This window comes from Podarcis filfolensis (assembly GCF_964270895.1).
Source record: "Podarcis filfolensis genome assembly, chromosome: 2".
NCBI lineage: Eukaryota > Metazoa > Chordata > Lepidosauria > Squamata > Lacertidae > Podarcis > Podarcis filfolensis.
This window is the reverse complement of record NC_139605.1, coordinates 55971122-55996640: the sequence shown is the minus strand read 5'-3', so window position 1 is coordinate 55996640 and position 25519 is coordinate 55971122. Positions and strand designations below refer to the sequence as shown.

General features: G+C 48.2%; 2 protein-coding genes across 2 annotated transcripts; both read left to right on the top strand.

Moving 5' to 3' along the window:
- Window positions 1-1005: 1005 nt before the first annotated feature.
- Window positions 1006-13314, top strand: DDX41 (DEAD-box helicase 41). The gene is made up of 17 exons (XM_083599947.1): window positions 1006-1501; window positions 1628-1741; window positions 2366-2525; window positions 2615-2689; window positions 2952-3012; window positions 4128-4264; window positions 4985-5057; window positions 6363-6516; window positions 6681-6817; window positions 7480-7642; window positions 8759-8890; window positions 9246-9317; window positions 9558-9654; window positions 10512-10661; window positions 10954-11025; window positions 11383-11493; window positions 11999-13314. The coding sequence occupies exons 1-17, from the start codon at window positions 1478-1480 to the stop codon at window positions 12133-12135; spliced, it is 1869 nt and encodes a 622-aa protein (XP_083456073.1). The 5' UTR covers window positions 1006-1477; the 3' UTR covers window positions 12136-13314.
- Window positions 12885-23981, top strand: DOK3 (docking protein 3). Its single transcript, XM_083599948.1, has 5 exons — window positions 12885-13011; window positions 16324-16614; window positions 17818-17911; window positions 20591-20763; window positions 22845-23981. The coding sequence occupies exons 1-5, from the start codon at window positions 12955-12957 to the stop codon at window positions 23664-23666; spliced, it is 1437 nt and encodes a 478-aa protein (XP_083456074.1). The 5' UTR covers window positions 12885-12954; the 3' UTR covers window positions 23667-23981.
- Window positions 23982-25519: the final 1538 nt, after the last annotated feature.

Sequence of the window (25519 nt, the reverse complement as noted above, 5' to 3'; positions counted from 1 at the left end):
CACAAGAAAGACAACTCAATATTTTTTTATTTGTATGCTAACATATCATACAAGCACTTGTTTCAATCTCATAAAATCAGGTGTTGAACACCAGAGATGGGAAACTGATCTATTTGCTGCCCTGTTTAAATCTACAGCGATAATTTATTCAGTCCTCAGTTACACAGAATTGGACCATTTCTTTATTTTACTTCTTATCCTTTTGAACATATTTTCTGATATTTTAATGTTGTAGATTAGAAACTCCATTCCATTTTGCACTGTTACTGCACTACTAATGGTTCCATCTGTGCTTGAAAAAATCACCATCAGGAGATATGATACCGGCACTGGAATGCCATTTTTTTTTAAATTAAAGCATTTTTATGCTGCTGTTAAGCTTAAAGGGACACCAGAGTAGCTTACAAAAATCAATGGTAAAAATATGTGACATAAACACCACGGAGATAAGGAAGTGGTACTAAGTCAGCGGCGAAAACACCTTCACAGTAACACCGATAAATACGATGGTACATACTCAATGGAAAGAGAAGGCACTCTGCACACGCTTAAGAGCAAATGACATTTACAGGAAAGACGCGTTGCCCGGTCCAGCGTCAGCTCTCTAAGGCAATACCAGCACCTGAAAACGGGCAGCTGCGTCTCAAAAACTACAATCTAGTAATCCCCAACAACGGCTCCCCTAAAACGCTGTCGCGGTCTTGGTGTACTAACAGCACTGCGAACCTGTGGGATAGGGTAAAAGTCCAAGTCCTTTTAGCAGGAATTTCACCGATAATCACCCAGAATAATCCATTTATTTGAGGGGCGATTGTATGGGGGGCGGGGGGAGATCCCAGTAACCCGAAATGAATGCGATGAGAATTAAACGATCTCGTAAGGCGACTCCCACCCAAGTCAACCCCTCCTTTGACCCCCTTCCCAGCTGCTTCGACTCTGGTCCCTCCCTCTCGCTCGCCCCCGGCCAATTCCAGGAAAGGCTCAGCTTCCGTAGGAAACGGAAACGAAATGAGGAGAAGCATCAGCATCAGCAGCGCCTTCCTCCTCCTCCTCCCGTTATGTACGGAGCATGTAAAGCTCGTGAGCATCCCTAGCGATGCTCTGCACGCCTCCTCCGAAGGAAGCCTCCCCGCTGCCCCGGACGGAGCTTGTCCGCTGCTGACGCGGTGGCTTTGAGAAAAACTGCCCCGCTCATTTCTCCCACCAAACAAAGCAAGGAAGCCCGAGTCAGTTTTGTTTCATTAGGGACACCGTCGTCGCACCGCCCTGCGAGGCGCGGGCTTCTAGAGCGCTTTCCCCTGCCTAGTTTGTCCCTCGGTGCCTCCCGTCTTGCGCCTGTCCTTTCCAAGGCCGTGCGGGGGCGCGGTTGCTTAGCGACGCAGGCCATTGCGCGCACGTGTCCCTAGCGCCGGTTCCCATTGGCTCTGCGCGTGTTGTCGTGCGGGAAGAGTCGGCGAGAGGGGACTGCGCTGAGAACATGGAGGCCGGAAGCGGCAGGAAGGTAACGAAAGAAAGACTTGCGGCAGGTGCCTCCCCCCCCCCACCCCGTTCCCCACCCCCGAGACACACACCCCGCGGTGGGACGGGAGCTTCTGCCCTTCTGAGTCGGATCTCTTGATTCCCGCAGAGGCAGCGCGAAGCGGAGTCGGAGGCGTCGGGCCAGTCCAGCGGAGGAGAGGAGGACGCCGAAGACGACGACTATGTGCCCTATGTGCCCGTCAAGCAGCGCAAGCAGCAGATGGTAAAGAGGGACGGGGTTGGGGGAGGGAGGGAGAGAGGAAGAGAGAGAGGGTGTTACCCTCCACCCCCATTATCCATTGCCCGCCCGCTGCGCTCCTCTGCCCACCCGGCCTGCAGCCAGGTCATGCGCGCGGTTTACTGGAGAAGAAAGTCTCACTTGAGTTTGTTCGGGTAACTTTTAAGGATCGCAGGCTGAGCAGCTCCTCCCTGTGTCCCGTTTTCTATTTTGGCTCACCCCCGTCTTCGGCCTGGTCTCTTAACAGCTGGTTTCCAGAAAGAAAGGAGGGATACCACGGATCGGAACCCTTTTTGCTATGCAAAGGCTGGAATCTTACTGTTAATACTTTTACTTATTTATTTGGCCAGTAGTCTTAAAATCCACATTCACAAGTCAGGGATCTCAAAATTAGCATGGAAATGGGTTATGAGTGGGAGGTGTCTAGGTACATGGAGAAGGTGGGGTGGGGTGGTCCACTTTTAATTTTTTTTCTTTACTAGGATTGTAAGTCTTGAGGAGAGTTCTGAAGAGGATGTAAGAGGATTATATCTGAGGACTTGTAGCTAAGGCCTTGGATCCAATGGGTCATTCTAAGCTCCTAACTCTACCTCTTTTCTATATATTCAGCTGCAAAAGTTGCTTCAGATGCGCCGCAAGGGGGCATTGGAGGAGGAACAAAGGGACAGTGGCAGTGAATATCATGGCGACGAAGATGACATTCCTCTGGGTCCACAGTCCAACGTCAGCCTCCTTGATCAGCACCAGCACCTCAAAGAGAAAGCAGAAGGTAGAGTCAGCATGTTCTGATGGATCTGTAGTTAGGGAGGGGATGCTAGACTAAAGGGATATAACTGACAACTTTGTTTTCCTTCCCAGCACGTAAAGAGTCGGCTAAAGAGAAGCAACTGAAGGAGGAAGAGAAGATCCTGGAGAGTGTGGCAGAAGGACGAGGTGAGTGCCAGGGAATATTTTCCCAGTGATCTTTACAGTTCATTGATACTGGACAGAAGTGATGGTGATTTGGAGGAGTGTTTCACCTAGGAATCCACAGTTAATGCCATTGCCTCCCATCAGTTTCTGCAATCATAAATAAAGCCAATGTGACAGAGCAATCCCCTATAGATCCTTTGCTTTACTCTCCATTTTGCTCTGATGATGAGACCACCTGGTCCTTGACTTTGGGCTTACTCATTGTTTTCTTTCTCTCATGCAGCTCTGATGTCTGTGAAGGAAATGGCAAAGGGCATTACATATGATGATCCCATTAAAACCAGGTAGGTTTTGCAGGCCATTCGTACAATTTAAATGATGCTGTGGGTAATATTAGACCCTTCTGGAAACATGTGATCTTGCTAGGATCCTCAAGAAAAGGTATCAAGATGTGGAGTCACTTGTTTGCTGAGAAGCGCTATCAAGGGTATTTTTTAATTATTTTTTTATTTGATTTATATACCGCCCTTTATTGAAAGACTTCAGAGCAGTGTACAATGTTAATATCCTCCAGATGTTGGATGACAACTACCATCCTTGACCACTGGCCATGGTGGCTGAGACAGATGGCAATTGTAGTCCAATGTGCTGCCCTCCATATGTTGTTGCACTATCTACATTGCAGATATTGGTGTTGGTGTGCAATTTTTTAAACTTTGTTAAACTGGGAGTAGCTCTAGACTGTTGCGCAATTCATAACATAGACTGCAGCAGACATTTTATATTCTGGAAACAAAGGAACTAGTCTCACACAAATATATATATATATATTTATTTAAAGGTTTTTGTTTGCAAAAGGGATGAATTTGCACTGTGTACAGTCCTTCCCATTACAAGGGGAATATGAAGTGGCTAAGATTTTCTGAAGGGAAAGGGGCTTAGCATCTGCATTTATATTATAAAAGGTATATTATATTATAAAAGGTATATTATATTATAAAAGGTACAAGACTCATTACTTTTAAAAGGCTTTGAGTCTTTCATATTGCTTGAGCAGCTGATCTATATTTTTGTTACATTGATGTGGATAAGAATTCAAACAGTGTCCAGCCTCGGGTAAAATGGGATGCTTTTGTCAATGTAAAAATCAATAAATAATGCCACTGCTTCTCTGCATAGCACGTCTTGTACTTTATTTTGTAACTGCCAAGCAGGAAGACAGATTCACTCTGGAGCTGAGCTGTGCTAATGGACTTACTAATTTCCTCCTTTGTGAAAAGCCCATACAGTCTCAGTACTGTTGTCAGAATCACAATCACTTTTTGGAAAGTCCTGTTGAGGGTTCAGCACAGACATAGCTATCTCTGGCTGTATTTTATTTATTATTCCATTTCTGTATGAGTGCCCTGCATCTTGTATTCTTGTTCCCTGCTGAAATTTCAGTGTGTTCTTTCGCCAGCTGGAAGGCTCCTCGGTACATCCTCACTATGTCAGAGGCCCGACATGACCGTGTGCGTAAGAAGTATCATATCCTCGTGGAGGGGGAAGGCATTCCACCACCTATCAAAAGCTTCAAAGAGATGAAGTTCCCACCAGGTAAGTGACTAAGGTGGTGATTGAAAAAACAAGGAAACCGTTTCTGAGGAGCATAGTTTCACACGGGTGAGTTAAAAGGATTGACTGTCCTTTGAATTTAGTGGTCAGGGCTCTGAGCTGTCCCGCTGATCTCTTTACCCAGCTGCGATATTCTAAGGCAAGGATGGGGAGCCTGTTACCCTTTTGATGTTTCCCACCAGCAACACTTATCTTGGTCTGTAGTGAGGGATGCTGGGAGTTTTAGACTTCTGCAGTACCACAGGTTCCCCATCCCTACTCTTAAGGGCCGCTTCTCATGCTACCTTTTATTCTTGGATGCACAAAGCAGAATCCAAAATATGCTCACATCATTTCAAAAATTCATGATAAAGGCATGCATATGCTTGCATTTGGCCAGAAGGATCTACTAATACGTGCACGTAATTTACATTTGACGCTATCTGTGTGAATGTATGTTGTTCTGAGATACATAGGTAATAAAAATAAGCATCACCTGTCCTACAGGTATGATAGGAGATATTTCTGTTCTCTTGTCATCCTAGATAGCTCATTTGGTTAGAATGTGGTGCTGATAATGCCAAGGTTGCAGGTTCTCTCCCTTTATGGGATGGCTGCATATTCCTGCATTTCAAAGGGTTAGACGAGATGATCCTCAGGGTCCCTTCCAACTCTACAATTCTATGTTTCTTTAGCTTAACATGTGTCCAATTCCTTCTACAGGAATCCTGCGAGGTCTGAAGAAGAAGGGGATCCAGCAACCAACCCCCATCCAGATACAGGGTATTCCCACCATGTGAGTGTTGTTGGAGGTGTTTAAGCAGAAGCTCGATTTGCATCCATCAGGGGTTCTGTTGTTGGCTCCTGCTGTGTTGAGATCTTTCATGGTGCAGCGGTTGGATTGGCTGACCTTCAAGGTCCCTACCAACTCTATGATTCTAGATTTGCACAGTATTTTGGGTGCATATTTTCAGTTTAATGGGAATTTGCTATGTACTGAGCAGTAGTGACTGGTACCCATTGGGACTGGCAGGGCAGAAGGAAAGGAAGTCTGTGTCACCAGAGCCAATGACAGGCAGAGCCAACACATTTCTAGTTCTGCCCCCGGTCTCCGTTCTCAGATATATAAGGGCAACACTGAGACTGTCAAAGGCACTGCCCAGCCAAGGAATCCACACAGCAGATAATTAACTCCTTATTGTCAAAGATAGCACTTACAGTCGCTTCTACAGCTCTGGATATCTACACACACCAGTCTAATAGCTAGGCAACTATTCCCTGGTCCACGTAGTTGCAGCAACGGGGGGCCACTCACCCTCTACCAGTTTATGCAACTTCCCCCGACAGAGGCTGCATACACAGCCTGAGACTGCTTGGATGGAAATTTCCCCTGCTCATCCCTTTTCAATCCCCTCCTGGTTCTGGGAGACAGTGGTGCAGGGGAGGGTGGGGAAGCACCTGGTCCCTCACTTGCCTAACCTGCCTCTTCCTCCTCATCTCCAGACCCACCCTGTGCTCCACCCTCCAGCTCTGAAGCTTTCCCTGTTTCTGATTCTTGCCTTCTGGCTGGTACAAGTCCCCACAAACCACTGCTCCCCTCTCCCAAGTCAGACTCCAGCCCCTCTGCTCTGGTGCACACTTGTCAGCAGCCTGCCAGACACTAAGGAGGGAGGGAGCTGAGTGCTGGTGCCCCTCTCTGGGCAGCTTATATGTAAAAAGGTAGGCAAGTGGGGTTGGTGGGGCAATGCCCCATTTGCCCTAATAGACAATCTACTGATACTGAGGAATGTACGTCCTGAGTAAAAGCTGGTACCGAGGACCATAGTTGTTCATACATTTCCAGCCTTTTCTTTCTTACCATGAAGGCTAGAAATATGCTTTCTCTCAAACAAAGGCTGTGCATCTTTGTGTGTTGTCATAGTTCATAGCCACTGAGTTCCCTTCTGGATGGATGCACTATTTAGGCACCTAAAAAGCAGCAGTTTGTAGCCTGCAGTGATGGAGAGTCTCCTCCACACCCATCCCATTTCCTTCCTACTGTAGCCCTAACTCCTTCCAGCCCAAACAGGTCCCATTAACTTGCTCCTTTCTGCCCCCATAGCCTTTCCGGCAGAGACATGATTGGCATTGCGTTCACCGGCTCTGGCAAGACCCTTGTGTTCACTCTCCCTGTTATCATGTTCTGCCTGGAGCAGGAGAAGAGGCTGCCGTTTTCCAAGAGAGAAGGGCCATACGGGCTTATCATCTGCCCCTCAGTAAGTCTCCTGTCATCCACTTAACTGGCCTTGTTCACTTGCTTGGATATTGGGGGCAGAGGGGAGCAGAAGTGTGTAATGGTTGTAGCAAGAGAGAGAGAGGTGCAAATAGGAAGCGCCTGGGGACTGTTAGCTGCTGGCTAATAGGACTTTTGTTTCTGCAGAGGGAATTGGCTCGCCAAACCCATGGTATCCTTGAGTACTACTGCCGCCTGCTGCATGAGGATGGGATGCCTGCCCTGCGCTGTGCCCTTTGCATTGGAGGCATGTCTGTCAAGGAGCAAATGGAGACCATCAAACAGTAAGGCCAACACTGGGGCCTAATAAAGGAGCACTAGAATTGCAGCTAATGCATGTGTCTGTAAAAAAAACAAAGCAGGGCCTCCCCGCTCTTGTCAGTCCCAGCCTTCTCCAGCCAGATATCCTATAGATGTTTTGGACCACAACTTCCAGCATCCCTGACCATTAGCTGGGGGTGATGGGAGTTGTAGTCCAAAACATCTGGAGGCAAAAAGGTTGAGGAAGGCAGGTTTATTCCAATCCGTTTGGTATTCGCTGCTGCTAATTTCAGGACTTTGTTGTTCCATCTTTATTTTAGTCACTAACACTTTTTTTAAAAAACCCTTTTAAAAACAAAATTGCTCTGACAACCAAACTGACAAACTGAAACAGGAAGGCAGCAAAGCAGAGCAAGTCAGATATGTGTGTCTGTTGCTCTGCTTTGCTGCCTTCCTGTTTCTCCTGGTAAAGCAGTGAGTCCGGCATTCAGGCCCTGCTCAGTCTAACCAGTCCTTAAGGCATTTTGAAGTGCTGGGCTTGCAGAGGGAAGGGTTCAAAAGTGGAGGCAACGGGACATTGGTCCTTGAAAGGGGAATAGCCATACTCCTACTCCTGAACTCCAAGTTCATGCGGATGCTACCAGAAGAGGGCCTTCTGCAGCTCTGACTCCTTCTCTTCCCATAGTGGTGTGCACATGATGGTGGCAACTCCAGGCCGGCTGATGGATCTCTTGCAGAAGAAGATGGTTAGCTTGGACGTCTGCCGCTACTTGGCACTGGATGAAGCAGACAGGATGATTGACATGGGCTTCGAGGGAGACATCCGCACCATCTTTTCCTACTTCAAGGTACCGGGCGAGACAGACTGTGCTTCTGCCTTTATCTAATTGAATTGGGCAGTTGTGTATTACCCTCCTCCTGGACTCATGTGTTTTCTGGTGCCAGAGGCATGGTTGGTGTGCTCTCAGGTAGCACTCCACTAGTTTACTTGAATTTTCCTCCTTGCTTTGGGCACTGCTGCTTCTGGCAACAGCAGTGTTCTCCCTGTCAAGATGAAAACACACAGACTGTTGCTGGGGACAAGACTTAACTGAGCTGGGTGGCTTGGAAAGAATAACAAAGAGCATGCCTTTGCCTCTTCCTTGATGCAAATTAGCCGCAATTTGGCCTTGTACCTGGAATTGAGGGTGGGGTTGAAGACTTTGAGGTTAGATTTGTGATTTCTAGTCAGGTTTGAGGCCTGGCAAGTTTCTCCTTTGTAGAAATTACCTGCTGTGCAGAGAGCAGCATATGCCCAAATAAACACGTAGGAATTCACAGTAAGTTATCTTATGAATCCCTCTTTTCTCATCCAAATTCAGCCTGTTACTTGTTGCAGTGCAATTGGTTGGACTGATTATATTCAGGACTGTGTATACTCTGCTGCAAAGTGGCACACTCCTTCTATGTCAAGGAAAGCTGGATCCTGTGATCACTATACATAACATAAATGGAGCAGAGTTTGCATATATTATTTTTGCATAATTTATTATACTTCTACTGATTATGGGAAGGGGCAAGAAGCTATGCAAGACACTAAAGCCCCTCTTTTGACCACTAGAAATTCTCCTGTCCTGTCCTGTCCTCCCCTCCTACCCTTGCCCTCTAGCTTCTGAGACTTTGCCAACCATTGCTTTTGCCTTTCATGTCTTCCTCTGCAGCCCATAAGGGCTACAAACTTGCCTTTAGAAATGAAAGCTGAGATTCTTAGCTAATTTTTTTGCTCAGTACAAAGCGAGGTCCACATTGAGAATTACATATGTGAATAAGATAGTCCCGCCATCTTACCTTATGCATACAATTTCATTGACCCATTTTTAGTGATCCCAGAGATTGCTTGGAAGTGGGATTCTGGGAGGTGTTGCATAATAAAAAGGGATGTCCCTAGTTGCCCATTTCCCTTTCATGACTTTTTCCTGCCTTAGGGCCAGCGACAGACCCTTCTCTTCAGCGCCACCATGCCCAAGAAGATCCAGAACTTTGCCAAGAGTGCCCTTGTGAAGCCCATCACTATCAACGTGGGACGTGCAGGAGCTGCCAGCTTGGATGTTATTCAGGTGCAGTACGGCTCAGAGAGCCTGTCACATCACTCTTTCTGTCCCACCGTAAAGGGAGTACAAATGATGATTTTACTACAGCTCTTTTAAGAGAAGTGTTTAACATTCTCACCTAATTTGTGTGTATTTCTTGCAATGTTATTCGGCAGGTTAGCCTTAGAGGTGATAACCTGGCCGAAATAACGCACTGAGCTTTACAGCTGCCTATGAATTTTAACCTGTGTGTTTTCTGTGTCCAAACACAACACGACACTAGTTCATCTGAGCCCTGATCAGTTGGTCTGTAGCTTCTGCCTTTTCTCACACTGAAAATACTGGCACCGTGTGACCTTTGCCATTTTTCTCTTGTATCTAGGAAGTAGAGTATGTAAAGGAGGAAGCCAAGATGGTCTATCTGCTTGAGTGTCTACAGAAGACACCACCACCTGTGAGTACTTATGCTCAGTCCGGAGTCTGAGTCTCAGTGCTAGTTGCATTAAAGGCAGCATCTGATTTTATTCTGAAGCGGGGAATTCTAGAGAAGCAACCAAGTGCCGTTCCAGAATTTTGTGGGGCATCCTGGTTCTGGAACCAAGGGTGGGAGCCTTGCTTAGGTGGAGGGAGTGAATCATGTTCTTTGAGAGCCCCCCTTATAGCTTGGCACTTTTGCTCTTTTGTGTCTGTGCAGGTTCTTATTTTTGCTGAGAAGAAAGCAGATGTAGATGCAATCCACGAATACTTGCTACTCAAGGGTGTAGAGGCTGTGGCCATACATGGTGGGAAAGGTCAGTAAGTGTATTGATTCAAATCCGCTCTTTATCCAAGGGCAGCACGTCCAGGCCGCAGATTTGTAGTCATCTGCTAAGACAGTAGAAGGAAGTGAGAATATAACAGAACTATTGGCTTGCCGTGGTTACACTTTTTTACGTCTGCCTTTCCCTTTCATTAATACATGGAACTGGTCAGTTGAGTGGAAATGTGCCCAATTTCAAACAGACCAAAAGTCTGTGGAATTTGCTTCCATTGGGTGTGAAGTGTCAAAAGATCTAGAACAGGCACTCAGAACAAGGCCAGAGATACTTATCAGCCCTTTAAAGGTCCTCTGTACTCACAGAAATCATTAAACAGCCTTTGGAGCTAGGAAGCTGATACTTCTAGACAGTGCAGCATTGGATGAGTAATATGAGAACAGATACAGAATTGAATGTATTGGTGAAAACCTGTGGGCATTGCTGCTGAACATCTCTCCCTTCCAGTGGAGAATTTAGCCCTACATCCTTGGTACAGAAGCATATATTAACACTGTTAAATTTGGAACAAACCCCTTCTTTTGTTTTATTTTTAAACCCACTAAGGAGAAGCCTTCCTGGGGAAACAGCCCCCCCATATCAGCCAGCTTCATGAGTTCCCGCCCTGTCCCTTTCTTGCACATTACAGCTGTCACTCCGAGAGATGAGTGGCTTGTGGAGCTGTTCACTCTGGCACTTCATAGATGTGTCTGTGCGGACAATGGTCCTTTTGTCATGGGACTGTGAATAATTCTCGGTAGAGTATTTGAATGGAAACTCTTGTTGTCTTTGGGTTATGGGTGAATGGAAATCTCACTATTGCTGCCTCTAACACCCTCCGTTTCATCTTGCAGACCAAGAGGAACGGACAAAGGCCATTGAGGCCTTCCGGGATGGCAAGAAAGATGTTCTTGTCGCCACTGACGTTGCGTCCAAAGGCTTGGACTTCCCAGCCATCCAGCATGTCATCAACTATGACATGCCCGAGGAGATAGAAAACTATGGTACGAGGAGACAGGCTTGGGATGGCTTTGGCTACCTGGTTGCATCTGTTCATATCCTAGTGAAGAGCTGCTCCTGAGAAGGAGCTCAGGCATGTGGGGAAACCCTTGTAGGTGAACAAAACATAAACAGGTTAGATTTGGCTGACTGTTCTGTACATAGGCTGTGCGTGAGTCCTTGAATGTGCTTGGATAAATCAAGATTGATGCCCCATAGAGAACAGAAATCAAAAAGAGCTAAAAGCTTCTCTCTTAGCTGACTTACACGTTAATATATATGTATGTATTTTTCCAGTTCATCGAATTGGACGTACAGGTCGCTCGGGGAATACTGGCATTGCCACCACCTTCATCAACAAAGCCTGTGGTGAGGAATTGAGAGGGGCTGCTATGGCAGGTAGGGGTGGGAGGTAGACTGCATGGGGGTGTAAAGGGGGTGGAGCTGAGGAGCTGGGTCAGCAGGCCTGAGTCCTAGTAACATAAGGACTTACTGAAGAGCCAGCCAGAGCCATGCTTCCTTGTGAGTCACTGCTGAAAATAGAATCCTCCAGGGAGCCAAGACATCACGGGTGGGTGGTTTGGGTCTATTGCGAGTGCCTGCCTTATGGAGACAGCTAGTCACTTCTGCGTGGGCAATCTCCTTTGGCTTCCTGGAATTGAAATCTGTTGCGCTTTCCCAGAGAAGCCGGCCTGTGTCCATTCAAACTTGCTTCTCTGTCCCCAGACGAGTCTGTGCTCATGGACCTGAAGGCGCTGCTGCTGGAGGCCAAGCAGAAGGTGCCACCTGTGCTGCAGGTGTTGCATTGCGGCGACGAATCCATGCTGGATATCGGAGGTAAGCAAATGGGACAAGAGGCAACCATCCTGTCTGAGGCTGTAGAGTTGGCGGGGTTGACTTCACCGGAGAGACAGCTCAGCTATAGCCAGATTGGGGCAATGGTCTCCTGAAAATAAATCAGGTCACAGTCCTTCAAAAGAAGTCCTTATCTGGTCATTAGCCTCAAAAAGGAGAAGATCAAAGTACCAAACAATAGAACCAGGCCATGGACAGGCCTATCCGTTGTTTGTAACGAAAAGGGAAAGGTTCGAAATTGAGTTCCAGGCAACCTGTGATTCTGCAGGTGGTGCTGCACTCCTGGTCCCATTACCTCTGACCACTGGCCATGCTGGCTGGGGCTTATGGGTTTTGGAGTCCAACAGCACCTGAAGAACCACAGGTTCCCCAGCCCTGGCTGCAAGTGAACCTGAGAGTGTTGCTTAGGTCTTTCTGTCTTTCTCCCCTTTTGTGCCCCCACAGAGGGCCTGAGCTCTGGCTGACGCTGTCCTTTTTTCTCTTCCAGGAGAGAGGGGCTGTGCTTTCTGTGGGGGCTTGGGCCACCGCATCACGGACTGCCCCAAGCTGGAAGCCATGCAGACCAAGCAAGTCAGCAACATTGGGCGCAAGGACTACCTGGCACACAGCTCCATGGACTTCTAGAGATGCTGCCATTGGGCCCAGCAAAGAAATGGACTTTGCTGCTGCTTTGGAAGGGCAGCTCTGCTCAAATCCCGCTCTAGCATACTGTTGCCAGCTGGAGTGGGAAAAGGGCATCACAGTGGACTTTGTGCATTTGGGAAGCCTGGTGCTTCTTTGTCACTGTGGCAGTTGCTGATCCTGCCGTGGGATGGAATGGGAGATGCATATAACAGGATGACTTGTGCTTCTTTGTGCAGGAGTTTGGTTTGGGCACTGCAGGATGGGAATAGATAGGTGGTGTGTCCTCTCTGTTTTAAGCAGGCTCGACACTTTTTTTCTTGAAAGTAGCAGGGCAGTGATGCAATAGGCCATTGCGTCAGTAACTACGGTTAGGCTGTGTTGGGCAAGCGCTGTTGTGCTTGGCAAGTCCTGTTCTGCTCCATTCCCCAGCTCCGGTAGTGGTTTCCGAGACATTCTGCGCCCCCTCTCAGAGAGGGACGTTCAGCCTTCTCTGTGTGACCCCACCTGTCTGTCCCCAGCCACGTCATGTGCCTCTGGCTGGCCCACTCTGCAGTTACCCTGCAGCTGCCGGAAGAGAAAGCTGTTAACCCACCAACGCTCATCAAGTCAGAAGTCCCCTGGGAGAGCCTGTGTCTCCTGGGACGGCTCTGCCTGTTGCAGCTCCCTATGTGCATGTAGGCCCCAAAGAGGAAGTTAGCAGGCAGAGGAAGTTGCCAGCGCTATCGTACATACTGACTCATCCCTGTGGCAGCCACAACGGCTTGTGGAGCCTGCAGACTGCCTCGCTCTTCACTGGGCTGCCCCTTCGGAGCCTGCCCCATGGAGTGTCCCGTGAAAGATGGGATCCTATACATCCAGCACCCCAAATTTGGGAAGGTAAATGGGTGTGTGTGTGTCTGATTTGGTGGGGGGAGTGTCTGGCCCCAGGGAGCCTTTGCTGTATGGGTGGGTGGGTTCAGTGGGAATTTTGAGTCTTGTCAAATGCAGGGGAGCATTTTTCCTAGCTTTGCCTTCTTTAGGGCCTGAGATTACACCCTCTGTAGTGCAAGAGGGTGGCTGCAGGAGCTGTCATTGCTTGGCGTCTTTCCCACCTTCTGCTTTGTCATGTTACCGTATTGTGAATTTACAGCCAAACTGAATGTAAATAAACTCAATAACAAATTAAAATGCTATATGAAATAAGGGGTATACCTGAAGCAAGGTGTGTGGGAGAGAGAGGCGGGGAGAGAGACACAGAGAGAGCACATAAAATAAGTAGGATTGGCCTGAAACCGCCACTGAGCGTGAGTGTGCAGGTGGTCCTATGGGGTTCTGCCTTTTAAAAGTGGGGGCCCCAGTGCCTGGTTTTTCTCTTGCTGCAGGAGGTTTCTAGAGAACTGGGCGCTTGTACTTTGGCCCATTTACAGTTTGTTGTCAAGGGACTTGCTTGACCAAGGCAGCCATATTGCTGTGTCCTATCTCTTGAGGTTGGGGATTGACCTGGATCTCGCCCTCACTTGCTCTTTCTTTCTTTCTTTCTTTCTTTCTTTCTGATCAAGTATCATGTTGCAGGTGTTAGTGAACTCAGCTGGAGCCTCAAGCTCCCCTATGGTGGAATTGACTGAGGTGCCAGAGCCCCCTTGGTGCCTGCCCATGTGCAGCGGATATGGCAAGGTGGCTGAAAAGAAATGGCTCAGTGGTTCTCTCATTTTCGGTCACCTGCCTTTTTAACGTCCAGGGCTAGCAAATGACACCACCCACACCGAAAGGCAGTCACAATTAGATATTTTTGCATTCCTTGGAGGTGTTCAAAAAGTATTTCTTAACATTTCCTCTGTAAGTAGGTCAATATTCTCCCCCCACCCCACCCCCCAAAAATAATTCCTGAGGCCACACAACAAGCTAAGGTTTGAAATGAGGCCTTTTTGACTCTCGGCTTATGCTCTTAATCACTGTTCTACATCCATCGCACATTGTTAAGAAACCTGGATTGCAAAAGTGGCTATATTGCTTTGTGGCAAACGGCTACTGGCAAAGCGAGACTGAAAATGTCTGCAGCTGATATATGCTAAGGTCTAAAGGGTTCAGGCAGCATTGCTGACCTGCTATCTTGTTCTTATTACTCAGCAAACTTGACTTTACGGAAGTAGCCATAGTTACTCCCCATGGGCACTGGGAAGGTATCTTCCTTCCCCCTGTCTAAAATGAACACTCTAGGGTAGAGGGAAGAGAGAAACAGCCCTTTGGGTGTCTTCCATATTTGGTGTTGACATCCTTCTTAGTCCTCCTTGTCACAAGAGTGGATTGGGAGATAGAGCTTCGCCCACTGATAATACCAGGCCTGCCTTGTATTCTAGTGTACGGGTGAAAACTCCCTTCTTCTGGCAATTAAGACTCTTTACTAACCAACCACTTTAAATAACAAACAAGCCCAACCTACCACCATCCAAACCCTGCAATGTCATCACCAGAGGCACATAAACTTTGGCTGAGCTTGGGAGCCAAGCCAACCATTGTTTCTAGCCACTGCCAGATTGACTTTCTTACTACTTGCTCCACAGAGACAAAGTGTACCTGCTACCCAGTAAGGGGGTTTAACAGAGGAGGAGTGCTGTGCATGTGTGCACCCATGCTTGGCCGCTTGCAATAACACCTCCCATCGGGTGCTAGGACACACATCTTTAAAAAAAGATGTTTTGGCACATCTCCACTGCTTAGATTTATTTATTTGTTGTTAGACCAAAGTGGAGTTTTTTTCTCATGGGCCAGCCAGGTTGACATATCTGTTCTCCACCAGCAACTTGGTGGCTACATTGGTAGACCTCAAGCTGGCATGCCATTTGTGCACTGGGAAGATTTGGTGCTTCCACTTGTCCTGCTGCAGAGTCCCAATCATGAAAGAAATTGGACTGTTCTGAAAAGGAAGAGAAAGGGGGGTGGGGAAGGCGGAGCCTGGTGTTAGGTGAGCTGGAAGAGAAAAGGGCCACTATACCAACTGTGACTGATTTGACAGCTACAGCTATTCCTGGACTGGGAAAGCCTTGCCACAGTGGTTCATGCGCTAGTTACTTCTAGACTGGATTGTGCTCTATGTGGTTCTTCCCTCGCGTTTGATCCAGAAGCTGCAGCACCATATAACACCCGTGCTCAGAGATCTGCTGTGGTTGCTGATTTGCTGCTGGGCCAGGTTCAAAGTGTTACTGTTTACCTACAAGATCACCTTACCCCACACGTGCCCACTTGACCGCTTTAATTGGCAGAATCGGCACTATTGCAGGTGCCACATAATGCCTGTTCCACATTTGTAAGAATTTGATCATTTCAGGTGGGAGCGCCTACACTTTAGATCGCCCTTCCGCCTTCACTGCTCTTTTCAGTACCTGCTAAAAACATGGATTAGACAAGCCTGCCCAGATGCTTAGAAAGTGGACATCATTTTTTTTAGCATTTTCACTTCTTTATGCTTTAAAGTAGGATTGTGAATTTTCCCGATTTTACTCTTTTATCTTTTGTAAACTCCTTTGAGGGTGTTGTTGTTTTCACAATCAAAGCAGTGTATACATTTTAGGAAATAATATAAAAATAAATATTATTGACCACAGCCCTGAAACCACTACTGGCTGTCAGCTTTACACGTGTCTTTTGGGCTTCTGAGGCTTCCGCCAGACACTTCACACACATTTCCAGGCTTTCTTTTATTTCCATGAGGTTTAGAAACTTGCTTTAAAAAAAAAAGTATGATTTCAGCAGCTGGTTGCAGGAGGAGGAGATGCTAAATTCCTGCACAGTAAGCCCAGGGAAAAATGACTTTGGCAGTCTCACCTCCCATTGTACCAATGTGCTTTGACTATACACAACTTTGGCTTTTGGCACAATCCCCTGTGTAAATTGAGGGCTTACGGTATTTACACAGCAATCCCACTAATGCTTGCAGTGCATGCAGATTTGTGGCTCTATGCATTCAATTGCCTCAGAGAGGTAATCGCCAAAGAATTCTTTGTAACCTCTGATTCCGTATACTGTACTTCCACCTGCTCTTGGCAAGGACTCTACAGGGCAATAAATCCCCAGAGAGGATCACATTTCTGCTTGGGTAACGCGCCTGTTAAAGAGGCCTTTTCCTCTTCGTGTGGATTTCCTAGTGCAGACTGTTGTTAACCGGTGCCTGTCCCTGATTGTGTGCTGTCACCCCTTGCCCCCTGCTCACAGAAGGTGTGGCGGAAAGTGTGGGCCCAGCTCTTCGCCGACAGCCCTTCTGGCATCGCACGGCTCGAGTACTTTGAAGGGCGTGAAGGGGCCGCAGCAGAGAAGGCCACCCTGAGGAAGGGCGAGCGGAAGGTGATCCGCCTCTCAGACTGCATCTCGGTGGAGCGGGCAGGTGAGCACAGCTCTCCCAAGGACACCACAGCCTTCTTCCTGAGCATGATGGAGCGCAACTGCTTGCTGGCAGCGGATCAAGCAGATGAGTGGATCGAATGTATCTGCCAGCTGGCTTTTCAGGTATTGACCTCTTCGTATCTTCAATGGGAAGGCCCTGTGTCTCGCTGAACCACAGGGAGATTCCTCCTGGCCACAAGTCAGATGAGTGGAATCTCAGAGCGGAGCCAAGCTGCTTCCTCTAGAGGTGGCTTGCAGTTGCAAGTTTCTGGCCCTCAGCGAGGGTTGGACTTTATGACCTCCCAAGTCCTTTTTGACCTGCATTCCATTGACTGAAGAGGTCCTAAATTTGACTGCTATGGTGGCCGATGTTCCCTGCCCAGTTGCTTTAATGATAAGTGCTTTTAATTGTGCCTTTTTTTTGTTAGGTTCTGAATACAAGGGTTTATATATTCTTGCAAAAAAAAAAATCTTTAGGTTTATTCTGGGAATGTAGATGGGGGTGAAGCTCTGGAAATTCTGGGCATGGCCTCTGGGTCTGAAATCTCCCTTGACGTGATGTATTGCAGCCTATTCTCAACCCATGTTATTCAGAACATTGTCTCGGTGATTTTAATGGGGCATACATTCAAGAAAGAATGCATAAGAATTTAACCTTCTAGGACACTCCTATCTATATTTACTTGAATATACAGTGTTCAGTGAGGCTCACTCCCACATAGGTATACACAGAATTGCTGCCTTAATGTGCAAATAATTTGCGCAATCTCTGTTTTCAATAAATTCTTGGTCATTCCTGTTTGTTGCCACTTAAAAAGAAGAAAATAGCAGCCTAGTTTCCAAGGATGTTAGATGATCGAAGATAGTAAGTTTGTGATGTTCTTTATGCAGGCAGAGTGCTCTGTTAATGATGGTGGAGCTTTAGTAATGGTGAAACTGAAATTGAGCGAGAAAAAGAATGGCTCACAGGGAAATAGTATTTATGCAGAGCTGGCAACTAAGCTCTTTGCAAAGTAAAACAGATCCTTGGTGAGTCACAAGGAGAAGAAAAAGGGAAAGTATTAGAGTTGAATGGGAGGATCCATGTTTTTAGTTGCTCATAAGAACAGTAAGGTGTGGAACAGCTAAAGGGATGTTTCTGGCCCATAAGAATGGAACAAGGGTTGATGGGCACATGGTTGAAATTGTCTTTGTGTTCAGGTTGAGGTTTAAAGGGAATAATCCAAATGTTGGAACAAGGCGCCCTGCCTTTCTCTGTTTCTGTGATGGTTTTCATCTGAGAAATGCTCTCCTTGCTTCATTTCCCCTTTGCTGTGCTGCACACAGAGGATGCCTGCCCCCTCATCCGGCTCAGTTGGAAACACACCCAGCCCACAGCCCCTCATGGAGGAGAACACCATCTACTCATCCTGGCAAGAAAGTATGTGCCTAAGGGGCAGGGGGGGGTGAAGGACCTGAAACAAAACACCAGTTTCTTGTACTACCAAGTGGCAGCTGATGGAAGGAGAGGCCTTCCGGGAAATTCAAGCTTGTAAGGAGCTGTGGTGCAGCTGCAGGTGCTATAAGGTGGTGGCAGTGGGGAACATGCAGCCCTCTTCTTGCTCCCAACTCCCATCAACCCCATTCAGCATGGAGGACCACAGATTTCCCATCTCTGCTGCACAGGCCCCAGTCCTCTGCTCAAAGTTGACCTACAGCCTTTCTCAAACTTGGGTTCCTGGATGTTGTTGGACTACAACTCCCATCATCCCTAGCTACCAGGAAAAGTGGTCAGGGGCGATGGGAGTTGTAGTCCAACAACATCCGGGAACCCAAGTTTGAGAAAGGCTAGGACATTTGTGAAAACCCAAACAGCCAACCCCCATGCTGGCAAAAATGGGATAAGGTAAATTGGAGGTGAGGAACCTATTTCAGCCTGAAAGCCAGATTTGAACTTAATCAACTGTCCGGAGGCCGTATTCCAATGGTGGGTGGGGGCAAAAGTGGATGGAGCAAAACAACACAAGAAAAATTCCTCTGTTAGCACCTCCCCCTGCCCACCCCCACCTTGTCACCTGACACACAGGCAACAGCACCCACACATGCATACATACATGCATGCATGCAGTCACATATACATGCACTTTCACACATCAGACATACTGGCACACATGCATGTGTTTACATGCACACACACACACAGTGCTCTCTACCTCAGCACTAGGGTGGCTGGAAAGATCCACCTGCCTGCTCTTTAGATAGGATCTCTCAATCTTGACCTTAGCTCCTTAGCGCTAGGATGGGAGAATGAGAGTATAAGGCAGCATTTCTTCCCACCCACCCCCTCCAGCACGGCAGGTGGAAACGCTGCCTTTTGCTCTTATCTCTCCTCTAAGTGCGGTGGAGTTCAGCACTAACACTGGAGATAAAGAGATCCCTCTGCCTGCTCTTCAAGCGCTTGTCACCAATCTATTCAGTTCATCTATTTTATTTAACAAACTCTATATACCCCTAAGTGACTTACAAAACATAATGATTAGATTCTGATCCTTAGAACGTGATAGGTGTGCTGACTGAGCCAGTGGTCACGCCAAGTTGACTAATAGTAAAAGCCAGAAAATGATGAAATGACGTGAGATGAACGGGAGATGAGAAGGGCTTGTTGGGACAGGCCTGGTGGGGCAGAATAGACCCACAAGCTGAAGGTTCTCTACTGAATCATTGATAACGTGCCTCCCTTTACTGGTACCCCCCCAAAAAATCTGCCAACTGAGGTATGGCTGCCAAGCCCCACCCGGAAAGTGAATCCATAGCTGAGCTGAAAAGATTTGAAACCAGGGGTCCAAAGTTCAGCACTCTAATAACTGGAGTCACCCAGCTCTTTTGAGCTGACAGCTTTACCCCACTGTTCTTGAAGAGTGTCATGTGCAGTGCTCACTTTGGCAGCACATATACTAAAAAATTGGAACGATACAGAGAAGATTAGCATGGCCCTTCACAGGGATGACACACAAATTCGTGAAGTGTTCCATAATAATAATAATAATAATAATAATAATAATAATAATAATAATAATAATAGAGTGTCATGTGTCCCTTTCAATGATATCGGCATTAGAAACAAAGGACCCTCTAAAACAGGGACAATTAGAGGCAAAGTGTTCTTGACAAGAAGCGTAAAACAAACAGCTTTGTGTGCTCCTATTATTAGACAGGAGTTTCTCCTTAGCTGTTCCCACACTGTTCTGTGCCCCAGTGACTCTATATTTACTGAGGCAGATGGGCAAGCTAAAAAAGGAGTCTCATTTTGGAAGGATGTAAATTCACAAACACCAGTGGATATTATGATGGGGGAATATATGTCTGAAGGGAACAGAGCAGTTCTGAAACAAAGTACCTGCTCCAACCATTGTGCACTCCACAAGGCAGTTAGGATAGCATGGGGGGAGGAGGGGAAGCAAAGCAGTCCCAAAAATGTCTTCAACCATAAAAAAAAAATGAGTCAGGCTCTTTAGATAGAAGCACAACAAAAACATAGGGTCCTCTTCAGATTTCTGAATCCCTTTCCCACCAGAGTTCCACTTGCTCCTCCCCTATCAGTTTGCTCCTCCCCCTTGAGGAGAAGACAGTTTTCAAAATAAGCTAACACATGTGCCCAGCTACTTAATCTTATTTTTGCAACCTCCGCTCATTTTGTGCAGTTTTGGTTACAGTCGTACCTTGGATGTTGAACGGAATCCAGAAGTCCATTCAACTTCCAAAATGTTCAGAAATGAAGCCATGGCTTCTGATTGGCTGCAGGAAGCTCCTGCAGCCAATCGGAAGCCGTGGAACCCATCGGACATTTGGGTTCCAAAGAACGCTTGCAAACCTGAACACTCACTTCCGGGTTTGCGGTGTTCGGGAGCCAAACCGTTCGACTCGCAAGGGGGTTCGACTTCCAAGGTATGAATGTACTCTGGTGATGTGCAGTTTTGATAAGTTTTTGTTTGCTTATTTTTTTAAAAAAGTGCGCTCGCAGAGTGTAGTCAGAGCCATGGCGGGGTTGGGAGGAATTAAAACTAAGAACACGCATGGCTTTTGAGGGATTTGTTAACTTTTTGCAATGCCTTCTCAACAGCCTGCGAGTTCCCCGTGTCAGTTTTCCCGACAGAGGCATCTGCAAGATGTCACTTGAAGGGGAACTACCTGATGACGACTCTACCTGAGCACCTGGTGCTGAAGGACATGCACTCCGGGCAAGCCCTCTATACCTGGCCTTATGCCTTCCTCCGAAGATTTGGCCAGGAAAAGGTATGTTGTGTCTGTTTCCTCCTCCAGTGGCCCAGAAAACACCTGTCCTCTACTGACTGCCCTCAGGAAGAGCATCAAAGGCAGGGAACATCCTGTCTTGTCCTGCAGCTTGAGGACGGGGAGTACCCTCATTCCCAGAGGGCTGTGTTAGCAGGCCCTGGTCACACCTTCAGCCCACAGGGTGATTTCAAAATAAGCGGACCTGGGACGCGGGTGGCGCTGTGGGTTAAACCACAGAGCCTAGGACTTGCCAATCAGAAGTTCGGCGGTTCAAATCCCCGCGACGCGGTGAGCTCCCGTTGCTCGGTCCCTGCTCCTGCCAACCTAGCAGTTCGAAAGCACGTCAAAGTGCAAGTAGATAAATAGGTACCACTCCGGCGGGAAGGTAAACAGTGTTTCTGTGCCTTCTCTGGTTCGCCAGAAGCAGCTTAGTCCTGCTGGCCACATGACCCGGAAGCTGTACGCCGGCTCTCTCGGCCAATAAAGCGAGATGAGCACCACAATCCCAGAGTCGGTCACAACTGGACCTAATGGTAAGGGGTCCCTTTACCTTTACCTTTACAGGGATAGCAGATAAGTCTACCTCACACTTCAGTTGATGCTTCTTGTAGTGTGTTGCTGCTGTTCTGGGAATAGTAGTATCTTTAGTAAATTCACACCCACCCTTTTCTGCCTTGGTGCATTGGGCTAGGAGTTAAAATGCTCACCCTCCCATTATTTCACCATTCACTTGAACACGTAAAAAAATTGTCCATCCACTCTTCTGATTTGACAATCCTGGAGGCTGGTATATTTCCTCCCGCTGCCCCACCCACCTTCTTAGTTTGCTGCCTGCTCCTGGGACTTTTTAAACCCATCCAGATTAGACTCAGTTAGAGCTATTTCATATGCAGGGACCATAGATCAGCTGCTGAAAGCGTGCTGCACATCCTTTGCATGCCGAAGGCCCCAGATTCTATCCCTGGCATCTCCAGTTAAAAGAAACAGGTAGAAGGCAATGGGGAAGAGTCTCTGCCTGAGAGCTGTGGCAAGCTAAACTGGGCAATCCTGGGCTAGATGGAGAAAATATAGTCCAAACAGATGGACCTTTTGCTGCTGGATGCCAAAGACGAGATGACGGCCTTCCATTCCATGCACAGAAGCTACCTGGGCTGACAGCCGAGTCTTGGCATTGGCAATGGCACAGCACCCTCTACCACTCCTGGGGGCAGCAGGCTATCCTGGCAGGCAGGAGGGGGTCGAGTGCAGGGCAGCCTAGCTTAAGGGACTTGGAGGAATGATGGTGGATTGCTGCCCTGCCCCCAGTGGTGAATGGTGCCCCTTTGCGACTGGTTGGGAGGAAGGCAGAGAGACCAGCAGCAGGTGGCGCCAGAGCCAATGACCAGGCAGAGCCACCTGTGACAGGTTGTAAGAAAAAAGGCAGGTTGGGGTTGGCTGAGGGCAGGCTGAGTTTGGTGGGACAGGGCTCCCTTTGCCCTGAATGGACCAGCCTGTGTTGCCTGCCCTCCCCCAGCATCTGCCCCCCTGCTTGGCCCTAATGGTAGGGCTGCCCTTGAGTCTGGCCCAATATAAGGCCCTTCCAGGGTAAATCTCTGCCATGTCCAGCTAAAAGGATTTTGGGTGGCATAGCAAGAGGAAATGTCTGGCTGAGATGCCACAGAGCCACTGCCCATCATAATCCTGGGCTAAAAGGTCCCATTGACTTAAATCAGCAACTTCTATCTAGTCTGTTTTTCTTGGATCTGTCTCCAATGAGGCTCAGCATCAGTAGACAACTACGGGCTGATCCACACCATACATGAAAAGCGCATCCAGTGTGTGTTCAAAGCGCATGGCTTTCCCCAAAAAGGAACCCTGAGAAACGGTAGTTTGTTGAGGCTGCTGGGCACTGTAGAACTACAGTTCCCAGGGTTCTTTGGAGTTCCTTAAATGTTTGTTGGGTGTGCTTTAAATGTTTGGTGCTGCTCTGATTTGCTTTGCCTTAGATGCTGCAGGGGAAAGTTGAGCAGAGATCTCAATGATGGCCAAGTATGAGAATCACCTTAAGAAAGCACCTTTGTGTTCCCCCACTCTCTCCCCAGACGGTGTTCTCCTTTGAGGCCGGGCGCCGCTGTGACTCCGGAGAGGGCCTCTTTATCTTTAACACCGTACGGGCTGCGGAGATCTGCCGAGCTGTCTCAGCCTCCATAGACCGCCAGAAAGCCACTCTTCTGGAGAGAGACAAGAAAGCCGGCATCTCCCCAGCCCAGGACTGTGTGCAGAAAGCAGGGGGCTGGTCCTGGCCCACCAGCCCGGAGAGCCCGGAGGGAGCGCAGCCGCTGTACGAAATAACGCCAAAGGGAAGTGTGGACATGGGGTACTCGGCAGTGCCTCCTGGCTGCAGCCGCTCCATTTCCCCAGAGTTCAAGCCTTCTGACTCGCCCATCATCTACGCTTCCATTGGCAAGAGCTTCCCTCTCCCGTTCCAGCCCTCGGGCAAGGCAGAAGCAGAACCCAAAGCAGGAAGAGAGCAGGGCTCGGACCACCTCTATGAGAATCTGCGCAGTCTGGAGCAGCAGGCCCTCTGCGCGGAGCCTCTGAGCCTTGGCTACAGAGACTCCCCTGAGGGCAGCGGAAGCAACGGGGGGTCGCCGATCTACAACAACAGCCCCGTAGTGGCAAGGCGCTCCAACAGTAACCCTGGCTTCAATCCCAGCGCTGTGGGGGCTGACCCTACCCCAGACAGCCAGTGCCCTCCTCCCTTGCTGGATTGCCAGGGGCCCGAAAGCGGAGGTGAGGGCCGGGCCAGGGCCAAGGCCAGAGGGGCTGGGGCCTTCAAGCACAAGCTGGTCACTATGTTGAGCCGGGATGGAGGAGCCAGCAAAGCAGCCGGCAAGAACGCAGGCTCAATGGACAAAGCATGATGGATCCCTCCAGCTGCCTGGGGTTTGGGGAGCCCTTTCCACCACTTTAATCTCCTATTCCTCCTCTGCCTCCTCCTTATCAAGACTTTGGCAGGCGGGATCTATGTGACCTCAAGATGCAGCTTCTCAAATCGTTAGATAGTGACACGTTGGAGGCAAGGCTGGTTAGATGCCCTCAACTCCATTGTGTCAGCCTTGGTTCCTCAGGTGACGCATGTCTAGCTTGGGAACAAGGAGATCTGAGGGACCAGGTGGGTGAGGTGTACATTTTGGGTTTTCTTTTTTCCTTTGTGTCTCAATAAATAAATAAAACAATGCTTCTCGGTTTATCAAGTCCCTCTGTTGACGCGGACTCTGCTTGGCTCTTTCTCTCTTTGCTCTTTTGCTTTTGAGACCACCTGTCACTGCTGCACTTCCCAGGGAGGGAAACCCCCTGGGAACTTTGCTGATGTTATGAGGGCCAGCCTCACTCCGTGGTGAAGGGCATTCTTGCTTGGCAAGTGCTAAATCTCCGGGATCTCTGGATGCAGGGCTGGGAAAAGCATCCATGTGACATCTTGGAGAATCCATGCCAGTCAGCACAGTATCACATAGCCCTCAACTGTCCTGAAAAAACTGGGACATCCCACCGCCTAAGAGCATGGCAGCCATTTTGGGCGTCACAATCTCACCCTGAAAAAAGTGCTTTTTCGGGGCCGTGATCTTGCACGAGTCACATGACTCATGCAGTAGTGCAGCCCTGGAAGATGGTGCCCTAGATTTTCGTCATGACGCGTTGGAGGGTATGGTATCAGGCTCTCTAGATAGCCAATGGCACCTTCCTCTGTTCTAAGGCACCTTCCTCTGTTCTTATCCATTTAGTATCCTAGCACCGTCCTTTTATTGAAGTGATGGGGAATCTTTAGCCCTCTTGGACTCCATCAGTCCCACCAAGCATAGCCAATGGCAAGTTGTTGTAGTCCAACAACATATCAAAGGCCATAGGTTCCTCTTTTCGCCCCCCCCCCTTTTTTGCATGCTATAGTATGATGAGCTTCAAGTAATTGCTCTATTCTTGCACTAGAGGGCAATATGCCCTCTGCATGTAACTGAGCTCCAGCTTGCTCCATGTCAGCCCCATGGAGACAAAGGTGGACCCTGCGTGGCTTTCATGTTCTGCTGACCAGTCAGTTGTGAATGGAACGTGTGCTATTGTGAGGAGAGTTTTCTTTTAAATTATGTCTTGGAGTGGCCATTTCCTATTGTAAAGAGTAAATTCCTGAGTTGGAATAATGGGGTGACCCTCAACAGACCTCTAGATTCCAACCTCCCTTTTCCTTCTAATCTCTTCTTCATTTATTTCTCTGGCGTTTCTGGGCATTAAGTTGCCCGGAGTATGAATTCAGCAGCACTTAAGAGGCAGGGCCCAACCCAAGAGGTTTTGCTGTCTGGAACAAGAACCCCCACACTGGCCCACCAGTCCAAATTGCATGTAACAGTACAGAAGACAACTGTTCTGGCATTTTCTTTCACTATGTATATGCCACACATTTAAAGCACATTGCCTCACCCTGCCCTAAAAGGGATCCTGGGAACTGTAGTTTGTTAAAGGTGCTGGGAATTGCAGCTCTACAAGGAATAAACTGCAGTTCCCAGGATTATCTTGTGTGTGTGTGTGAGTGAGTGCTTTAAATGGTGTGTATGCAGCCAGCTACACACCAGAGGGCAGCAGATGAGCTTAGAGGCTGTGGTGCAAATCAGATGGTGGCACACCCCTTTCTGTCTGCTTCGCAGGCCCTCAGCACCTGCCGCCTGAGGCAGTTGTCTCACTCTGCCTAATGGTAGAGCCAGCCCTGAGAAGAGCAAAAGTTGTC